The sequence below is a fragment of the Pseudophryne corroboree genome, chromosome 1, assembly GCF_028390025.1.
Source record: "Pseudophryne corroboree isolate aPseCor3 chromosome 1, aPseCor3.hap2, whole genome shotgun sequence".
Lineage (NCBI taxonomy): Eukaryota > Metazoa > Chordata > Amphibia > Anura > Myobatrachidae > Pseudophryne > Pseudophryne corroboree.
The window spans coordinates 900,236,147-900,256,219 of NC_086444.1; the positions used below are offsets into that span (position 1 = coordinate 900,236,147).

General features: G+C 45.7%; 1 protein-coding gene across 1 annotated transcript in view; it reads right to left on the reverse strand.

Annotated features, from left to right (window-relative positions):
• Nucleotides 1–14,222, reverse strand: part of MAD2L1 (mitotic arrest deficient 2 like 1) — a 34,445-nt gene extending 20,223 nt beyond the window's left edge. Inside the window, exons 1-4 of the mRNA XM_063920242.1 lie at nt 14,014–14,222; nt 11,522–11,668; nt 10,007–10,127; nt 8,884–8,987 (exon numbers count right to left, since the gene is read on the reverse strand). Coding sequence (XP_063776312.1) covers nt 8,884–8,987; nt 10,007–10,127; nt 11,522–11,668; nt 14,014–14,083 — 442 coding nt within the window. The 5' untranslated portion in view covers nt 14,084–14,222. The remainder of the gene's footprint in view (nt 1–8,883; nt 8,988–10,006; nt 10,128–11,521; nt 11,669–14,013) is intronic.
• Nucleotides 14,223–20,073: the final 5,851 nt, after the last annotated feature.

The following is a 20,073-nucleotide window of genomic DNA, read 5'->3' on the forward strand; positions in this document are numbered from 1 at the left end:
CCCTGAAGCAGGGGTTTTGCCAGGCTTAGAGCACTGTAAATCGCTCTTAGCTCCAGTATATTTATGTGAAGAGACATCTCCAGGCTTGACCATACTCCCTGGAAGTTTCTTCCCTGTGTGACCGCTCCCCAGCCTCTCAGACTGGCATCCGTGGTCACCAGGACCCAGTCCTGTATGCCGAATCTGCGGCCCTCTAACAGATGAGCACTCTGCAACCACCACAGAAGAGACACCCTTGTCCGTGGCGATAAGGTTATCCGCTGATGCATCTGCAGATGCGATCCGGACCATTTGTCCAGCAGATCCCACTGAAAAGTTCTTGCGTGAAATCTGCCGAATGGAATCACCATTTTTCCCAGGACCCTTGTGCAATGATGCACTGACACTTTTCCTGGTTTTAGGAGGTTCCTGACTAGCTCGGATAACTCCCTGGCTTTCTTCTCCGGGAGAAACACCTTTTTCTGGACTGTGTCCAGAATCATCCCTAGGAACAGCAGACGTGTCGTCGGAAACAGCTGCGGTTTTGGAATATTTAGAATCCACCCGTGCTGTCGTAGAACTACTTGAGATAGTGCTACTCCGACCTCCAACTGTTCTCTGGACCTTGCCCTTATCAGGAGATCGTCCATTTTCTTTGAAGAAGAATCATCATTTCGGCCATTACCTTGGTAAGGACCCTGGGTGCCGTGGACAATCCAACCGGCAGCGTCTGAAACGGATAGTGACAGTTCTGTACCACGAACCTGAGGTACCCTTGGTGAGAAGGGCAAATTGGGACATGGAGGTAAGCATCTGTCCCGGGACACCATATAGTCCCCTTTTTCCTGGTTCGCTATCACTGCTCTGAGTGACTCCATCTTGATTTGAACCTTTTTATGTAAGTGTTCAAATATTTCAGATTTAGAATAGGTCTCACCGAGCCGTCTGGCTTCAGTACCACAATATAGTGTGGAATAATACCCCTTTCCTTGTTGTAGGAGGGGTACTTTGATTATCACCTGCTGGGAATACAGCTTGTGAATTGTTTCCACTACTGCCTCCCTGTCGGAGGGAGACGTTGGTAAAGCAGACTTCAGGAACCTGCGAGGGGGAGACGTCTCGAACTTCCAATCTGTACCCCTGGGATACTACTTGTAGGATCCAGGGGTCCACTTGCGAGTGAGCCCACTGCGTGCTGAAACTCTTGAGACGACCCCCCACCGCACCTGAGTCCGCTTGTACGGCCCCAGCGTCATGCTGAGGACTTGGCAGAAGCGGTGGAGGGCTTCTGTTCCTGGGAATGGGCTGCCTGCTGCAGTCTTCTTCCCTTTCCTCTATCCCATGGCAGATATGACTGGCCTTTTGACCGCTTGCCCTTATGGGGACGAAAGGACTGAGGCTGAAAAGACGTTGTCTTTTTCTCCTTTATACGGCAATACTTCCATGTGCCGTTTGGAATCTGCATCACCTGACCACTGTCGTGTCCATAAACAACTTCTGGCAGATATGGACATCGCACTTACTCTTGATGCCAGAGTGCAAATATCCCTCTGTGCATCTCGCATATATAGAAATGCATCCTTTAAATGCTCTATAGTCAGTAAAATACTGTCCCTGTCAAGGGTATCAATATTTTCAGTCAGGGAATCCGACCAAGCCACCCCAGCGCTGCACATCCAGGCTGAGGCGATCGCTGGTCGCAGTATAACACCAGTATGTGTGTATATACTTTTTAGGATATTTTCCAGCCTCCTATCAGCTGGCTCCTTGAGGGCGGCCCTATCTGGAGACGGTACCGCCACTTGTTTTGATAAGCGTGTGAGCGCCTTATCCACCCTAAGGGGTGTTTTCCAACGCGTCCTAACTTCTGGCGGGAAAGGGTATACCGCCAATAATTTTCTATCGGGGGAAACCCACGCATCATCACACACTTCATTTAATTTATCTGATTCAGGAAAAACTACAAGTAGTTTTTTCACACTCCACAAAATACCCTTTTTTGTGGTACTTGTAGTATCAGAAATATGTAACACCTCCTTCATTGCCCTTAACAAGTAACGTGTGGCCCTAAAAGAAAAATACGTTTGTTTCTTCACCGTCGACACTGGAGTCAGTGTCCGTGTCTGTGTCGACCGACTGAGGTAAAAAGACGTTTTAACGCCCCTGACGGTGTTTGAGACGCCTGGACAGGTACTAATTGGTTTGCCGGCCGTCTCATGTCGTCAACCGACCTTGCAGCGTGTTGACATTATCACGTAATTCCTTAAATAAGCCATCCATTCCGGTGTCGACTCCCTAGAGAGTGACATCACCATTACAGGCAATTGCTCCGCCTCCTCACCAACATCGTCCTCATACATGTCGACACACGTACCGACACACAGCACACACACAGGGAATGCTCTGATAGAGGACAGGACCCCACTAGCCCTTTGGAGAGACAGAGGGAGAGTTTGCCAGCACACACCAAAACGCTATAATTATACAGGGACAACCTTTATATAAGTGTTTTTCCCTTATGATTATATATATTAAGATGCTATATCGCCAAATAAGTGCCCCCCCTCTCTGTTTTAACCCTGTTTCTGTAGTGCAGTGCAGGGGAGAGCCTGGGAGCCTTCCCACCAGCATTTCTGTGAGGGAAAATGGCGGTGTGCTGAGGAGAATAGGCCCCGCCCCCTTTTCGGCGGGCTTCTTCTCCCGTTTTTCTGAGACCTGGCAGGGGTTAAATACATCCATATAGCCCCAGGGGCTATATGTGATGTATCTTTTAGCCAGTATAGGTATTTCATTGCTGCCCAGGGCGCCCCCCACAGCGCCCTGCACCCTCAGTGACCGCTGGTGTGAAGTGTGTGACAACAATGGCGCACAGCTGCAGTGCTGTGCGCTACCTCATGAAGACTGAAAAGTCTTCTGCCGCCGGTTTCTGGACCTCTTCACTTTTCGGCATCTGCAAGGGGGTCGGCGGCGTGGCTCCGGGACCGGACTCCATGGCTGGGCCTGTGTTCGATCCCTCTGGAGCTAATGGTGTCCAGTAGCCTAAGAAGCCAATCCATCCTGCACGCAGGTGAGTTCACTTCTTCTCCCCTAAGTCCCTCGTTGCAGTGAGCCTGTTGCCAGCAGGACTCACTGTAAAATAAAAAACCTAAAAACTTTTTCTAAGCAGCTCTTTATGAGAGCCACCTAGATTGCACCCTGCTCGGACGGGCACAAAAACCTAACTGAGGCTTGGAGGAGGGTCATAGGGGGAGGAGCCAGTGCACACCACCTGATCCTAAAGCTTTATTTTTGTGCCCTGTCTCCTGCGGAGCCGCTAATCCCCATGGTCCTGACGGAGTCCCCAGCATCCACTAGGACGTCAGAGAAATCTTATTTTCTCTAATGTGCTAATGGATGCTGGGGACTCCGTAAGGACCATGGGGATTATACCAAAGCTCCCAAACGGGCGGGAGAGTGCGGATGACTCTGCAGCACCGAATGAGCAAACACAAGGTCCTCCTCAGCCAGGGTATCAAACTTGTAAAACTTTGCAAAAGTGTTCGAACCTGACCAAGTAGCTGCTCGGCAAAGCTGTAATGCCGAGACCCCTCGGGCAGCCGCCCAAGAAGAGCCCACCTTCCTTGTGGAGTGGGCTTTTACTGATTTTGGTAGCGGCAATCCAGCCGCAGAATGAGCCTGCTGAATCGTGTTACAGATCCAGCGAGCAATAGTTTGCTTTGAAGCAGGAGCACCCAGCTTGTTGGATGCATACAGGATAAACAGCGACTCAGTTTTCCTGACTCTAACCGTTCTGGCTACATAAACCTTCAAAGCCCTGACCACATCTAGTAACTCGGAATCCTCCAAGTCACGAGTAGCCACAGGCACCACAATAGGTTGGTTCATATGAAAAGATGACACCACTTTTGGCAGAAATTGTGGACGGGTCCGCAATTCTGCCCTGTCCATATGGAAAATCAGATAGGGGCTTTTATGTGACAAAGCCGCTAATTCTGACACACGCCTAGCTGAAGCCAAGGCTAATAAAATTTCTCACGTGGAAGGTGGTCATGCTAATTCCGCGGTTTTAAGTGGCTCAAACCAGTGTGACTTCAGGAAACTCAACACCACGTTAAGATCCCAAGGTGCCACTGGAGGCACAAAAGGGGGCTGAATATGCAGCACTCCCTTTACAAACGTCTGAACTTTAGGTGGAGAAGCCAGTTCTTTTTGAAAGAAAATGGATAGGGCCAAAATCTGGACCTTGATGGAACCCAATTTTAGGCCCAAAGTCACTCCCGACTGTAGGAAGTGAAGAAAACGGCCCAGCTGGAATTCCTCCGTAGGGGCATTCCTGGCCTCACACCAAGCAACATATTTTCGCCATATACGGTGATAATGTTTAGCCGTCACGTCCTTCCTAGCCTATCAGCGTAGGAATAACCTCATCCGGAATGCCTTTTTCTGCTAGGATCCGGCGTTCAACCGCCATGTCGTCAAACGCAGCCGCGGTAAGTCTTGGAACAGACAGGGCCCCTGTTGCAACAAGTCCTGTCTTAGAGGCAGAGGCCATGGGTCCTCTGAGCATTTCTTGCAGCTCTGGATACCAAGTCCTTCTTAGCCAATCCGGAACAATGAGTATTGTTCTCACTCCTCTTTTTCTTTTGATTCTCAGCACCTTGGGTATGAGAGGAAGAGGAGGAAATACATAAACCGACTGGAACATCCACGGTGTCACTAGTGCGTCTACAGCTACTGCCTGAGGGTCTCTTGACCTGGCGCAATACCTCTGTAGCTTTTTGTTGAGGCGGGATGCCATCATGTCCACCTGTGGCAGTTCCCACCGACTTGCAATCTGCGCGAAGACTTCATCAAGAAGTCCCCACTCTCCCGGGTGGAGGTCGTGCCTGCTGAGGAAGTCTGCTTCCCAGTTGTCCACTCCCGGAATGAACACTGCTGACAGTGCTCTTACGTGATTCTCCGCCCAGCGAAGAATTCTGGTGGCTTCCGCCATCGCCACCCTGCTCCTTGTGCCGCCTTGGCGGTTTACATGAGCCACTGCGGTGATGTTGTCTGACTGAATCAGCACCGATTGGTCGCGAAGCAGGGTCTCCGCTTGACTTAGGGCGTTGTATATGGCCCTTAGTCCCAGGATATTGATGTGAAAGCAAGTCTCCTGACTTGACCACAGACCTTGGAAATTTCTTCCCTGTGTGACTACCCCCCATCCTCGGAGGCTTGCATCCGTGGTCACCAGGACCCAGTCCTGAATGCCGAATCTGCGGCCCTCGAGAATGTGAGCACTCTGCAGCCACCACAGGAGAGACACCCTGGCCCTGGGGGATAGGGTGATCAGCCGATGCATCTGTAGATGTGATCCGGACCACTTGTCCAACAGATCCCAGTGAAAGGTCCTCGCATGGAACCTGCCGAAGGGAATGGCCTCGTATGATGCCACCATCTTTCCCAGGACTCGCGTGCAGTGATGCACCGACACCTGTTTTGGTTTTAATAGGTCTCTGACCAGTGTCATGAGCTCCTGAGCCTTTTCCATCGGGAGATAAACCCTCTTCTGGTCTGTGTCCAGAATCATGCCCAGGAAGGGCAGACGAGTCGTAGGAATCAACTGCGACTTTGGAATATTTAGAATCCAGCCGTGCTGTTGTAACACTTCCCGAGAGCGTGCTACGCTGATCAGCAACTGCTCTCTGGACCTCGCCTTTATGAGGAGATCGTCCAAGTATGGAATAATTGTGACCATTTGCTTTCGCAGGAGCACCATCATTTCCGCCATCACCTTGGTAAATATTCTCGGTGCCGTGGAGAGACCAAACGGCAACGTCTGGAATTGGTAATGACAATCCTGTACCACAAATCTGAGGTACGCCTGATGAGGTGGATAAATGGGGACATGAAGGTATGCATCCTTTATGTCCAGAGACACCATAAAATCCCCCCCTTCCAGGCTTGCGATGACCGCTCTGAGCGATTCCATCTTGAACTTGAACCTTTTCAGGTATATGTTCAGGGATTTTAAATTCAATATGGGTCTGACCGAACCGTCCGGTTTCGGTACCACAAACATGGTCGAATAATAACCCTTTCCTTGTTGAAGGAGGGGAACCTTGACCACCACCTGCTGAAGATACAATTTGTGAATTGCAGCTAACACTATTTCCCTCTCTAAGGGGGAAGCTGGCAGGGCCGCTTTGAGGTATCGGTGAGGGGGCATCTCTTCGAATTCCAGCTTGTATCCCTGAGACACAAGCTCTATTGCCCAGGGATCCACCTGGGAGTGAACCCACTTGTGGCTGAAATTTCGGAGACGTGCCCCCACCGGGCCTAGCTCCGCCTGTGAAGCCCCAGCGTCATGCGGTGGATTTAGTAGAAGCCGGGGAGGACTTCTGTTCCTTGGAACTAGCTATGTTGTGCAGCTTCTTTCCTCTGCCCCTGCCAAGAAAGGACGCACCTCGGACTTTCTTGCTTTTGTGTGATCGAAAGGACTGCATTTGGTAATACGGTGCTTTCTTAGGTTATGAGGGAACATATGGCAAAAAATTGGACTTTCCAGCAGTAGCTGTGGAGAACAGGTCCGAGAGACCCTCCTCAAACAATTCCTCAACCTCGTAAGGTAAAACCTCCATGTGCCTTTTTGAGTCGGCATCGCCTGTCCATTGCAGAGTCCACAGGACCCTTCTGGCAGAAATCGACGTTGCATTTATTCTAGAGCCCAGAAGGCTAATGTCTCTTTGAGCATCTCTCATTTATAGGACAGCGTCTTTTATATGCCCCAGGGTCATTAATATAGTATCCTTGTCCAAGGAATCAAGTTCCTCAGATAAGGTATCCGTCCATGCTGCTACAGCACTACACATCCAGGCCGACGCAATTGCCGGCCTTAGTAAAATACCTGAATGTGTATAAATGGACTTCAGGGTACCCTCTTGCTTTCTATCCGTAGCATCTTTTAGGGTAGTATCCTGTGACGGCAGGGCTACCCTCTTGGATAAGCGTGTTACAGCTTTGTCCACCCTAGGGGAGGATTCCCAGCGTAACCTGTCCGTTGGCGGGAAAGGATACGCCATAAACATCCGTTTGGAAATCTGCAGTTTTTTATCTGGAGATTCCCAAGCCTTTTCACATAACTCATTTAGCTCATGTGAAGGGGGAAAGGTCACCACCTGCCTTTTTTCCCCATACATATGAACCCTCTTGTCAGGGACTGGGGTTTCCTCTGTGATGTGCAACACATCATTTATTGCTATAATCATATATCGGATGGCTTTAGCCAATTTAGGCTGTAACTTTGCATCATCGCAATCGACACTGGAGTCAGAATCCGTGTCGATATCTGTGTCAACAATTTGGGATAGTGAGCGCTTTTGAGACCCTGACGGCCTCTGCGACATAGGATCAGGCATGGGCTGCGACCCCGACTGTCCTAAGGTTTCAGCTTTATCCAACCTTTTATGTAAGGAATTCACATCATCATTTAAAACCTTCCACATATCCATCCAATCAGGTGTCGGCGCCGTCGGCGGCGACCCCACATTAATTTGCTCCCGCTCTGCTTCCACATAGCCTTCCTCGTCAAACATGTCGACACAAGCGTACCGACACCACACACATACAGGGGATGCTCTTTTTGAAGACAGTTTTGGAGAGACAGGCCTTTTGGAGAGACAGAGAGTATGCCAGCACACACCCCAGCGCTATATGTCCCAGGAATCACACAGTAACTTAGTGTTAACCCAGTAGCTGCTGTATAGAATGTTTTTGCGCCTAATTTATGTGCCCCCTCTCTCTTTTTACCCTCTTCTACCGTGAATCTGCAGGGGAGAGCCTGGGGAGCTTCCTCTCAGCGGAGCTGTGGAGAGAAAATGTCGTTGGTGAGTGCTGAGGAAAAAGCCCCGCCCCCTCAGTGGCGGGCTTCTGTCCCGCGTTTCTGTGTAAAATTATGGCGGGGGCTCATGCATATATACAGTGCCCAACTGTATATATGCCCACTTTTTGCCAAGATGTCCTAATTGCTGCCCAGGGCGCCCCCCCCTGCGCCCTGCACCCTACAGTGACCGGAGTATGTGAGTTTAGTGTGGGAGCAATGGCGCACACCTGCAGTGCTGTGCGCTACCTCAGTTTGAAGACTGGAGTCTTCTGCCGCCGATTTTAAAGTCTTCTTGCTTCTTTCACCCAGCTTCTGTCTTCCGGCTCTGCGAGGGGGGCGGCGGCGCGACTCTGGGATCGGACGACAAAGGGTGAGATCCTGTGTACGATCCCTCTGGAGCTAATGGTGTCCAGTAGCCTAAGAAGCAGGACCTATCTTCAGTGAGTAGGGCTGCTTCTCTCCCCTCAGTCCCACGTAGCAGAGAGTCTGTTGCCAGCAGATCTCTCTGAAAATAAAAAAACCTAACAAAATACTTTCTTATAGCAAGCTCAGGAGAGCTCACTAAGCAGCACCCAGCTCGTCCGGGCACAGATTCAAACTGAGGTCTGGAGGAGGGACAGAGGGAGGAGCCAGAGCACACCAGTATCCAAATTCTTTCTTAGGGTGCCCTGTCTCCTGCGGAGCCCGTCTATTCCCCACGGTCCTTACGGAGTCCCCAGCACCCACTAGGATGTTAGAGAAAAATGGATAGGCCCCTTAGATCATTCACTATAAGCCACAGAGTGCAGGAGACAAAAGCAGAAATACAATGGGCAATACCACATGAGTGAAGGATGGGGAATATTGGTCTCCATTTAGAGGACTGTGTGTGTCAGATGAGTCAGCCAATAGTTACTTTTATTATATCATGCGCTGGGTTACAAAAATAACTTGTTGTTTTTTATGTAGTTATCTTTTTCTATACAAAGAAGATGTATATATCAGCTATCATTATAGTAACTTACAAAGAACACACAAATGATGGTTTACAAACTACTTACAGGCTGTTTCCAGTAATGGTAGAAAGGTTACGGTGGCTGTGATTTGTCGGATGACTGATCGGATTTCTTCTTGAATAACCTTTGGGGACTTGTCTCGGACAATGCTGAAATACATATTGCATACAGACATTAACAAACAAAACTATAACATAGCAAGTAAAACAAGAATATATAAAAATATATTGTTCTGCTGTATTATTCCTCCTGAAAGAAAAAGCAAGTTATTACACCCACCACGGCATTACAGGTACCGAAGATCAATCCCCCAACTATCACAGTTTTTCTATTAACATATACCAGTCAAAAACAAAAAAAACACAAGACAGTCTTACCAGCAGTTATGACATCACCAGCCCCATCAAAGTATAAAAAACCCTCACAAGACCGCACAAATCTTAAAAAGAATATACACTAGCATTTTTGACCAGGCATATGCTGGGGATGGCGGTCATTAGGTTGACCAAGTTTCGTCAACATGCAATAGGTTGCCATGATCACTAGGTCAACATGAGTTTTTCACAAATTTTTCTCATACTTACCGATCCACATGGACAATTGTGAACGGTAACCTGTACCGAGCGCAGTGGTAGCGGAGCGAGGAACCTTGCTCGAAGTATAGCGAGCCATGCGAGGGGACACGGTGCACTAATTGGGGTTCCCAGTCACTTTACGAAGAAAACACCACTAAAAAAAATATATATTTTTTTTTTAAAAAGGTAAAAATCTCATGTCAACCTAATGACCATGTCGACAAAACGTGGTTGACCCAATGAACCACACCAATATGCCGGGCCAATAGCCATCAGTGATGTGTGCGAGTCCGCAGAAGTGGAGGGGTGGTTGCATCGGCTTCAAGCTATGACAGGGATCTTTTAGCACCTTCTTATCTCTTCCCTATGCGGAACATGCCATAATTAGGTGCACTATAAGGGCCCTTCAGAGACCACACTCCACAGATAAAGACTGATCTGTGCTTAGGTGTACTGTACCATGATAGGCAAGCACATTTCTCCAATACCTTAATAAATCGGTACACTACAGAAGACATTTCTTATACAGTAACGTTCTGATTTTACTTGTGACTATTACTATTTGCCCACCCTATAACATTGTGTTTACTCACCTGTCATCTTTGACCGTTTTGTCACACTCTATATCAAATTGCCAACGTTCAAGTATTTCATTGCTGTCAATACTGGAGATCACCACAACCAGTTTCTGTACCTGGCAATTGTACAGCCAATCTGCAATAATTGTAAAGTATTAATTTAAAAGAACAAACTTTAAGTTGCTTAAGTACATTGTTTTGAAGTGGTGTGAATCCTTGTGTTAACATAAGACATAAATATCCCTACCTCAAAATGACTTTCTGATTGCACTAGTCATATTTCACGATGGTGCAAATGTTAGGATTGAGCAATGGTTAATACAGAAGTCTCATATACTGTACATAAGAATTCCCTATGACAGTACCAGCTGAAAAGGGATTAATATGAAGTCATCTACAGTTGGGATCTAGTAAGCTCATTCCATACAAAGGTTTTCAAAGTGGCTGTTTCCGGACTGTCTCTTTGCTGCCCTTGGAAGTGTACTGCTTTTCTTCAAGCATTTTAGAGTGCACCACGTGGGTGCTTATTAGGATTAACTGTATTAAACTGTTTTCCTTTGTGTTTGCTATTGAGGAAAAACAGCTTTCTGAAGATATCAGGAATCAAGGGAAGATTTGATGACGTGTTGGTAGTTTTTGTATTTTGAATAATTTCTTTATAATAACGTGAATACAGCAACCGCCGGTCGGTATCCGTTTGGATGGTCGACCATGTTAAAGGTCAACAGTCATTAGGTCGACACTGACTTGGTCGACACATGAAAATGGTCGATATAGCTTTTTTTTTTTTAATTAGATTTTCAACTTTTTCATACTTTACCATCCACGTGGACAATGATTGGGAATGGTAACCTGTGCCGAGAGCAGCTGCAGCGGAGCGAGGCACCTTGGGGACGCAGTACACTAATTGGGGTTCCTGGTCATGTTAAGGAAAATACTACACAACAGACAGTTAAAAAATCCATGTTGACCTTTCATATGTCGACTATTAGTCCATGTCAATCATGTCTATGTCGACCAATAGCGGTCGACCATTCATACCAGAACCCCGCCGATCACAACACCTCCCCCTACATCCCGATCACAGCAAATCCAGACAGTCGGCATGCCGACTACAAGGGACTGTTACCACTCGCAGGTGTCCACGACACCCATAAAGTGGGAATAGAACATGTGGCAAGCGCAACTCACCACTGAGCTCGCAAGGGGCTTCATTGCGCTCGCCCCCCGCCAGCCTTCTGTGGCTGGGATCCCGGCGTCAGCATGCTGCCTATCGGGATCATGGCCACCGGTAACGCATACCCTACCCAATATTTCACCCAGTTTAAAAATATATATATTATATTATATATATACTGTGTATATATATATATATATATATATATATATATATATATATATATATATATATATACACATACACACACATATCTTATACACACACATACACATCTATACTGTATATGCAATTTTGAAAATGGATTGTGAGTATGCTTTTCTTTACATGTACAGCGTTGTTCGGACTAGTACCTTTTAACTGATCCGCCACCGTACTCAAGTAGTTTTTTAGATCTGGATCTGTAGAAACTAGTAGGGTAAGCCCATATTTTTGGGCACGGGTGAAAGTCTCTGATGGATAAATCCCACGTTGATATAAAATACTATTGATGCCAAAATCTAAAGAGAAAATGTGCTTGTAAAATACTCATTGCAACCAATAGAAATAAAACATGAGTTTCAGACTACGTATCCTTAGATTAAAATCAATCGTTATCTAAATCCATTTATAAACATTGCAGCAAAGAACATTTGATGATAAAAATGTAGTACTGTATACGGCAGTTACTGATCATTGACCTTCATTTTTATTTTAACATTCAGAAAACAGCAGTGTAATTGGACGTTATTACAAAATACAGACAAATCTTGAATTTCTTGTAGTGCACCTGGAAAATAGCTTGAGAAACAGGTTACTACATATCACCAGATGTCACATGATTCTGTATTTGGCAAACCAGTAACCCACACGTCCATCACTGATAACTAGCAGTACAGGTTGAGTATCCCATATCCAAATATTCCGAAGTACGGACTTTTTTGAGTGACAGTGAGATAGTGAAACCTTTGTTTTTTGATGGCTCAATGTACACAAACTTTGTTTTATACACAAAGTTATTAAAAATATTGTATTAAATGAACTTCAGGCTGTGTGTATAAGGTGTATGTGAAACATAAATGAATTGTGTGAATGTACACACACTTTGTTTAATGCACAAAGTTATAAAAAATATTGGCTAAAAACTACCTTCAGGCTGTGTGTACAAGGTGTATATGAAACATAAATGCATTCTGTGCTTAGATTTAGGTAACATCACCATGATATCTCATTATGGTATGCATTTATTCCAAAATACGGAAAAATCCGATATCCAAAATTCCTCTGGTCCCAAGCATTTTGGATAAGGGGATAAGGGATACTCAACATGTATACGTATGCTAGCATGTGATATATATGTGCATGTACTGTATAATGCATCTCATAAGATGGGCATATAGCTGCCCGAAACATTGTGGTCATAAATATGCTGTATGTCTAAAGCAGGGAACTTTTTTTTTTTTTTTACCTGTTACCCCTTAATATATTTAGATACGCCGACAGTAGCCCCTTAATTTGAAAGGAAGGACATCATATTATTGTGCATATATACTGGCTATAACTGTTTATATGGCGAGAGAGAGAGAGAGAGAGAGAGAGAGAGAGAGAGAGAGAGAGAGAGAGAGAATATATATATATATATATATATATATATATATATATATATATATATATATATATATATATCTCTCTATCTCATTATTTTCGCCAATTATTTTTTGCCAATGAATGGGTTAATTAACACTTTCTTCCCAGAATGAATGCAAGAAAGATGGATGAGGGGGGAAGGGGGGTCAGTGGGAGTTTCAAACTGTTGTGTGTGTGGGTTGGCGGGCCGTGGGCAGGAGGACAGAATAGCGCCGGGCGGGCACAATGAGCGCGGTGCGACGTCAGCATGTCACACCGCGGCCAGGAACACAGCGCAGGGCGGGCAGGAGGGAGCGCGGTGTGACGTCAGCACGTCACCTCGCAAGCTGGCCAGTGCTGGACGGGGCTGTGTCTCGGCAGCGCGACCGTCCATTACCCCCAAGAATTTCATTTTTACCCCATTTGGAGTAATTTACCCCTGTTCCCTGACCACTGGCCTAAAGCAACATTTTTGGTGCCTGGAACCTGAACATGGAGTGATTTTTCTTCTTGTGTACTCAGACATTACTGCTCTAATTATTTTGGAGTGCACATATACATACATACGGGATTTAGTCATGTGACCAGCAGTCGGGATCCCGCCGGTTACTATACAGATGCCAGAATCCCGATCTCTGACCAGTCTGACAGTGAACATCAAGCCACCAAGACCGCAAGGGGCTTCCTCCAATATATACAAAGTTCCAGTATGCCAACACACTGGCAAACAAGTTGATATAGCTAGGGTAGCTACCCAAACTCAGCATCAGTATGGGGTACACTCACCAGACTTGTATAGCAGCAGAGTTTTATTTAATGAGAAGCCATCCAGTATAGATCTGAACTTTTAATTAAATAAAACTCTGCTGCTTCTATACAGGTCTGGTGAGCGCACCCCATATGCATAAGGCAATGGACACCCTTGCTGTGGGAGGCAGGTGACTGCTGCCATCAGGAATAGGTGATGTGGCTTCCAAGTGCCAGCACGGTTTACAAGCAGGGCATACTGAGACTTGTGCTCCCACAGACTGCAGCTAGTGTGTAGCTACAACAAGCCTCTAGTTTTAGGTACATTTGGCCACGCCCACCGCACAGTAACTCGTGCTCCTACTGGTTAGTGCCTCTGCAGTGACCACCCCCTCCTCCTATACTGAAGGGTCACCCCACCGTGACCCGCACAAGGTCCCCTAAACAAACACCCTGGTGACATGCTAGCCAACCGCGCAGTCAGTCCTCTCACAGAAAAACTCGGATACGATCTCCGCGCTGCCCTTCAGTGTGATGCCTTCCCGAGTCAGCTGGGCCGCCATCTCTCCGGTATACCCCCTGCTGCGGCTGTGCCGGATCCCACCTGCACCACTAGAGAAAATGAACGCCACTCGCGCCTTCCGCTTCAAACACCGCCACGTGACCTGTAACAAGCCGCCGGGGGGCCTTCTGATTGGCTGCCCGCGAGCAGGGCGATGATGACGAAGGAGCACTTAATGTGTTCGAGGTGTAGGTGGCCATGATTACTGAGGGCAAAAGACCATAGTTGCCAATAGCCCACCTCGCAATATCCCAGGTTGTGCTGTTAGCAAGCTGGTTATTTTTTATTGAATAATAAATAAATGTCAAGTTATGAGCACGACCTGTCCTGGACAATACTATTCTCATACCTCCCAACATTCGGTGAGGCGGCTCTCATCCCTCGTCCTGTCAAAAGCGGAAATAGTTTGGAGGTATGCTATTTTAAATATCGTTATCGTTTATTATATCGTCAGCGGTGTAATTGGATCGCATCTTTAGTTATATTCGCAAAAATCCAACAAGAAAGAGCCACTTCTTACCCTGAGCCCGTTAGGGCTCTTTTCAGAGAAAAATTCGATATTGTCCCGATCGGGCAATATCGATGCAATACATTTTTTTTCACTTTCTTTTTTCTTCACAACTATTCAGCAAAAAACATAAAAGTTAAAACGGTTGCAGTAACACTCTGGGCCTTATTCAGATCTGATCGCAGCAGCAAATTTGTTAGCAAATGGGCAAAACCATTGGGGTAATTCTGAGTTGATCTCAGCAGGAATTTTGTTAGCAGTTGGGCAAAACCATGTGCACTGCAGGGGAGGCAGATATAACATGTGCAGAGAGAGTTAGATTTGGGTGGGTTATTTTGTTTCTGTGCAGGGTAAATACTGAAAATGGGTAGGTGAGGTAGGTTCCTGCGCACTCTCTATGCTGCCTAGCGTAAGGTCCTATCCTGATGTGTCACCACACACCTATACCAGATTAAATACACAAAAAGAAAAATTGGATAGAACCTGCTGTGGGCGCAACGTGTGGATGATGATGGTGTTACACCGTGGGGTCAAAGTACAAAGTTTTTTGGGTGAGAGAATCCTTCGCTGTTCTTGAAAAAAGTCCCTCGTCCGGTAAGTTCTTCTCCCTCAAACGATGTTATATGCGGAGAAAACACAATGCTCTGCTTCTGGACTTCCCTCTTAATTTATGATTCTAAAATCATGTGAATGTTTGGAGCGTACCCACTTTCGGTACCAAGAATACCCTTAGGGGGCTATAAAGAAACCTTTATAGGCTTTTTCCATTTGCATGAAAGTAAGCACACATGTGGGAGGCCACGTCTATTTTGAAACACCAGGGTGAACCCATACGGATATCTCCACATCTTTCCACCACACCATAGTCCATAGAGTCCGGGGAGAAGTCACCATCACTCTGAACTATCTGCATTGGGAGAAATTCCCTTTTTGAACTCTTGTGCACAATTTTTGTTTTCTCCGCATATAACATCGTTTGAGGGAGAAGAACTTACCGGACGAGGGACTTTTTTCAAGAACAGCGAAGGATTCTCTCACCCAAAAAACTTTGTACTTTGACCCCACGGTGTAACACCATCATCATCCACACGTTGCGCCCACAGCAGGTTCTATCCAATTTTTCTTTCAGGGTAAATACTGGCTGCTTTATTTTTAAACTGCAATTTAGATTGCAGATTGAACACACCACACCCAAATCTAACTCTCTCTGCACATTTTATATCTGCCCCCCCCCCCCCCCCCCCCCCCCTGCAGTGCACATGGTTTTGCCCAACTGCTAACAAAATTCCTGCTGCGATCAACTCAGAATTACCCCCTATGTGCGCTCCAGGAGGATGGGGGGGGGATGTCAGAGAGAGGTCGATTTGAGTGGGGTGTGTTGAAGCTGAACATTTAATTGCAGTGTGAAAATAAAACTGCCAGTATTTACCCAGCACAGAAACAATATAATCCGTCCAAATCTAAGGGCCCATACACACTTGACGATAAAATGAGCGACGTCGTTCATTTCAGCCCTCATCAACGACGTCGCTCATTATATCGTCAAGTGTGTATGCATCCGACGACCACCGATGCGCGGCCCCGTGGGACGTTAACGACCCTCGCTTATCTGTAGAGCATGTATGCTCAATTTCCACTATGGTCGTTACCGACCAGAGACGTCGTTGAATGTGTATGGTGTGAACGACCAACGACCAAGCCACTGTTCACCAGCCCTGTTCCCAGCTCATTATTTTAATAAACTGTTCAGCTTGGATGCTTCAACGATGAATGGTCTTTGGTCGTTGGTAGTGTGTATGCTCATGTCGTTTGCTCAGCTGTTGAAGGGAAGTTCAAGGGAAGTTGTTAACGACGTGTGCATCGTCAAGTGTGTATGGGCCTTAACTCTCTCTGCACGTTATATCTGCCCACCCCCGCAGTGCACATGGGGGGTAATTCCAAGTTGATCGCAGCAGGAATTTTGTTAGCAGTTGGGCAAAACCATGTGCACTGCAGGGGAGGCAGATTTAACATGTGCAGAGAGAGTTAGATTTGGGTGTGGTGTGTTCAATCTGCAATCTAATTTGCAGTGTAAAAATAAAGCAGCCAGTATTTACCCTGCACAGAAATAAAATAACCCACCCAAATCTAACTCTTTCTGCACATGTTATATCTGCCTCCCCTGCAGTGCACATGGTTTTGCCCAACTGCTAACAAAATTCCTGCTGCGATCAACTTGGAATTACCCCCATGGTTTTGTCCATTTGCTAACAAATTTGCTGCTGCGATCATATCTGAATTAGGCCCTCTGTTCCTGTGAAGCTCTAGAAATCCTAAAACAAAACTTTCTATTTTTGGTTTTGCGCATGCTCAATCATGCTCTCCTATTCACATTATTAAGTCTGCAGTGTGACGAGTGGCAATTGTACGTATGCTCAGTGCCAGATTAAGGTCCACATGGGCCTGGAGCTGAAATTCATGAAGGGCCTATTGTGTGTCGCCGCAGCAGAGCCGGATTAAAGGTGGCCGGGTGGCTAGAGATACATTATTTCTTCGGTGCCTCCTCGTGCCTGCCGTCAACCATCGGCTGATTGCATGTATTTTTTTTTTCATTAAGACATTCAGTAGCCTGAGGGCCAGGCACCCATGTGTTCAGTGGTTTCCCTAACTCTTCCATCATGTATTTTGAAGATGAGTATCCAACTTGCACAGCTCACATCAGTGGTGGGCATTGATTTACATTTGCCATTTGAGGAGACTATCACATAGAAGGAGCAGTGAAGGACAGCTGTGCTCTTCTGCTGCGTAAGTGAGTTATGCAGCAGGAGAGCAAGCACAGCTGTCACATAACAGGAGACTCATTACAGCCCCAGCGGTGGCCACCCACCTGCGCTGACCAAAGTGCAGCTCCATGACGTCTCTATAGAACAGCAGAGGACTTCAAATGTAGGATCTCTCTATGGAGAGCATAGATGGTGCCTACCTTCAAATACCTTATAGTGTAGCTACTGTATAACAAGAAAAAGTTTTTTTGTTTTTTTTGTGTGAAAGGGTGAGAACTGTATTGTCTGCCTTTCCTTGAATGCTAGAATAGTTTTAATTAAAAAAAGAAAAAAAAATCCAAAATTGTTCCCTGATTATTGCCATATTTATTGAAGTGTTCATTCCACATTTATAGCCACTGCCGTAAATTATAAAATTAACTCTTTCTTAGCTGTTGTCTTTTTAGAAAAATAAATATGGCAATACTGCACCAGGGCGGTAATGGTTAACTTAATGCTTTATAGATGTGCATGCATGAGGCAGGTTTGGCCTCTCAGTTTAATTTTTTTATTAAAAAAAATACAAATACATTTTTAAATAAAAAATATTTAAGATGATAAAAAAAATCTTAAAAAACTTTTTAGATACAAAAATATATTTAAAAAAAATTACAACTACAATACTACAATACTAGTTAATTACACTTCCCCCAGCAAAGGCTATGGGAAGCCTTCATCAGATAGCAGTGTCATCACTTCCCAGTGGTACATTTTATGTTTATAGAAAAAGTCACTTATTAGAATTTTTGTTTAGATTATTATTATTATTATTATTATTAGCGATAGCTAAAACTTTTTTTAATAACCTTATATGAATATGGCAAAGCAAATCTATGCCTTTGAAAAATCAGCTCTTTGTACCTTGAAATCACACTCTCTGCAAATGTTCTTAATTTTCAACCTTTGTATTATTAAATGTTTAGTATAATACATATAATATAGACAGCACCACAGTGACCACCATATATTACAGAAAGCATTGCAGTGACCACCGTATATTACAGAGAGCATCGGTGACCACCGTATATTACAGAGAGCATCGGTGACCACCATATATTACAGAAAGCAACAGTAACCACCGTATATTACAAAGCGTATCGGTGACCACTGTATATTAGAGAGCATTGCAGTGACCACCGTATATTACAGAGAGCATCAGTCACCACAGTATATTACAGAGAGCATCAGTGACCACCGTATATTACAAAGCGTATCGGTGACCACTGTATATTAGAGAGCATTGCAGTGACCTCTGTATAGTACAGAGAGCATCAGTCACCACAGTATATTACAGAGAGCATCGGTGACCACCGTATATTACAGAGAGCATCAGTTACCACAGTATATTACAGAGAGCATCGGTGACCACCATTTATTACAGAGAGCATCGGTGACCACCATATATTACAGAGAGCATCAGTCACCACAGTATATTACAGAGAGCATCAGTGACCACCATATATTACAGAGAGCATCAGTGACCACCATATATTACAGAGAGCATCAGTCACCACAGTATATTACAGAGAGCATCAGTGACCACCATATATTACAGAGAGCATCGGTGACCACCATATATTACAGAGAGCATCAGTCACCACAGTATATTACAGAGAGCATCGGTGACCACCATTTATTACAGAGAGCATCGGTGACCACCATATATTACAGAGAGCATCAGTCACCACAGTATATTACAGAGAGCATCGGTGACCACCATTTATTACAGAGAGCATCAGTCACCACAGTATATTACAGAGAGCATCCGTGACCACCATATATTATAGACAGCATCAGTGACCACTGTATATTACAGAGAGCATCGGTGACCACCGTGGCAGAGAGTGCCACATGATACAGCGAATTTCAACAACCACCACAAAATACACAGGACATCATAGTCACGCACTATGTATGGCCCCTGGAATGGGATAAGTCAGACAGGAAGCTGCAGGCAGATCTATATAGACAGACAAGGAGGTACAAAGGAGCAAAGTTACCTCTAAACGCAGAACGCTCTCTATATTACCTGTGTTAGGATCATTTATGAACCACCAAAAAATATGCACAAGTTACACAGAACTTTTTCCCAGAGATGCCTATTATAGGAGCACACTCCATTGCACACCATAAGTATGGCCCATTAAAAAACATTTTACCTGTCATTATGTTCTGCGCTCCTCTAACTGTGCCTCAATAATTATATTTACTGCTACGGACACAGGGCAATTGTCATTCCTGTTAAAAGCCCTGACATACAGAGCATGGAGCCTCCAATCGGGGAAGGCAACAAATATTTCTGGAAAGAGAGAGAGAGAGAAACATCTGGGACAGAGAGAGTGAGAACACCTGGGGCAGAGCGAAAGAGACAGATACCTGGAGCAGAGAGAGAGAGATATATAGAGCTGAGAAAGAGAGAGAGACTTGGAGCAGAGAGAGAGACGTGGAGAAGAGAAAGAGTGAAAGACACCTGGAGCAGAGAGAGAGCGAGAGACATCTGGAGCAGAAAGAGAGCAAGAGACACCTGGAGCAGAGAGAGAGAGACGTAGAGCAGAGAGAGAGAGAGACGTAGAGCAGAGAGAGAGAGTTGTGGATCAGAGAGAGAGCGAGAGACACCTGGAGCAGAGAGAGAGACATAGAGCAGAGAGAAAGAGTTGTGGAGCAGAGAGAAAGCGAGAGACA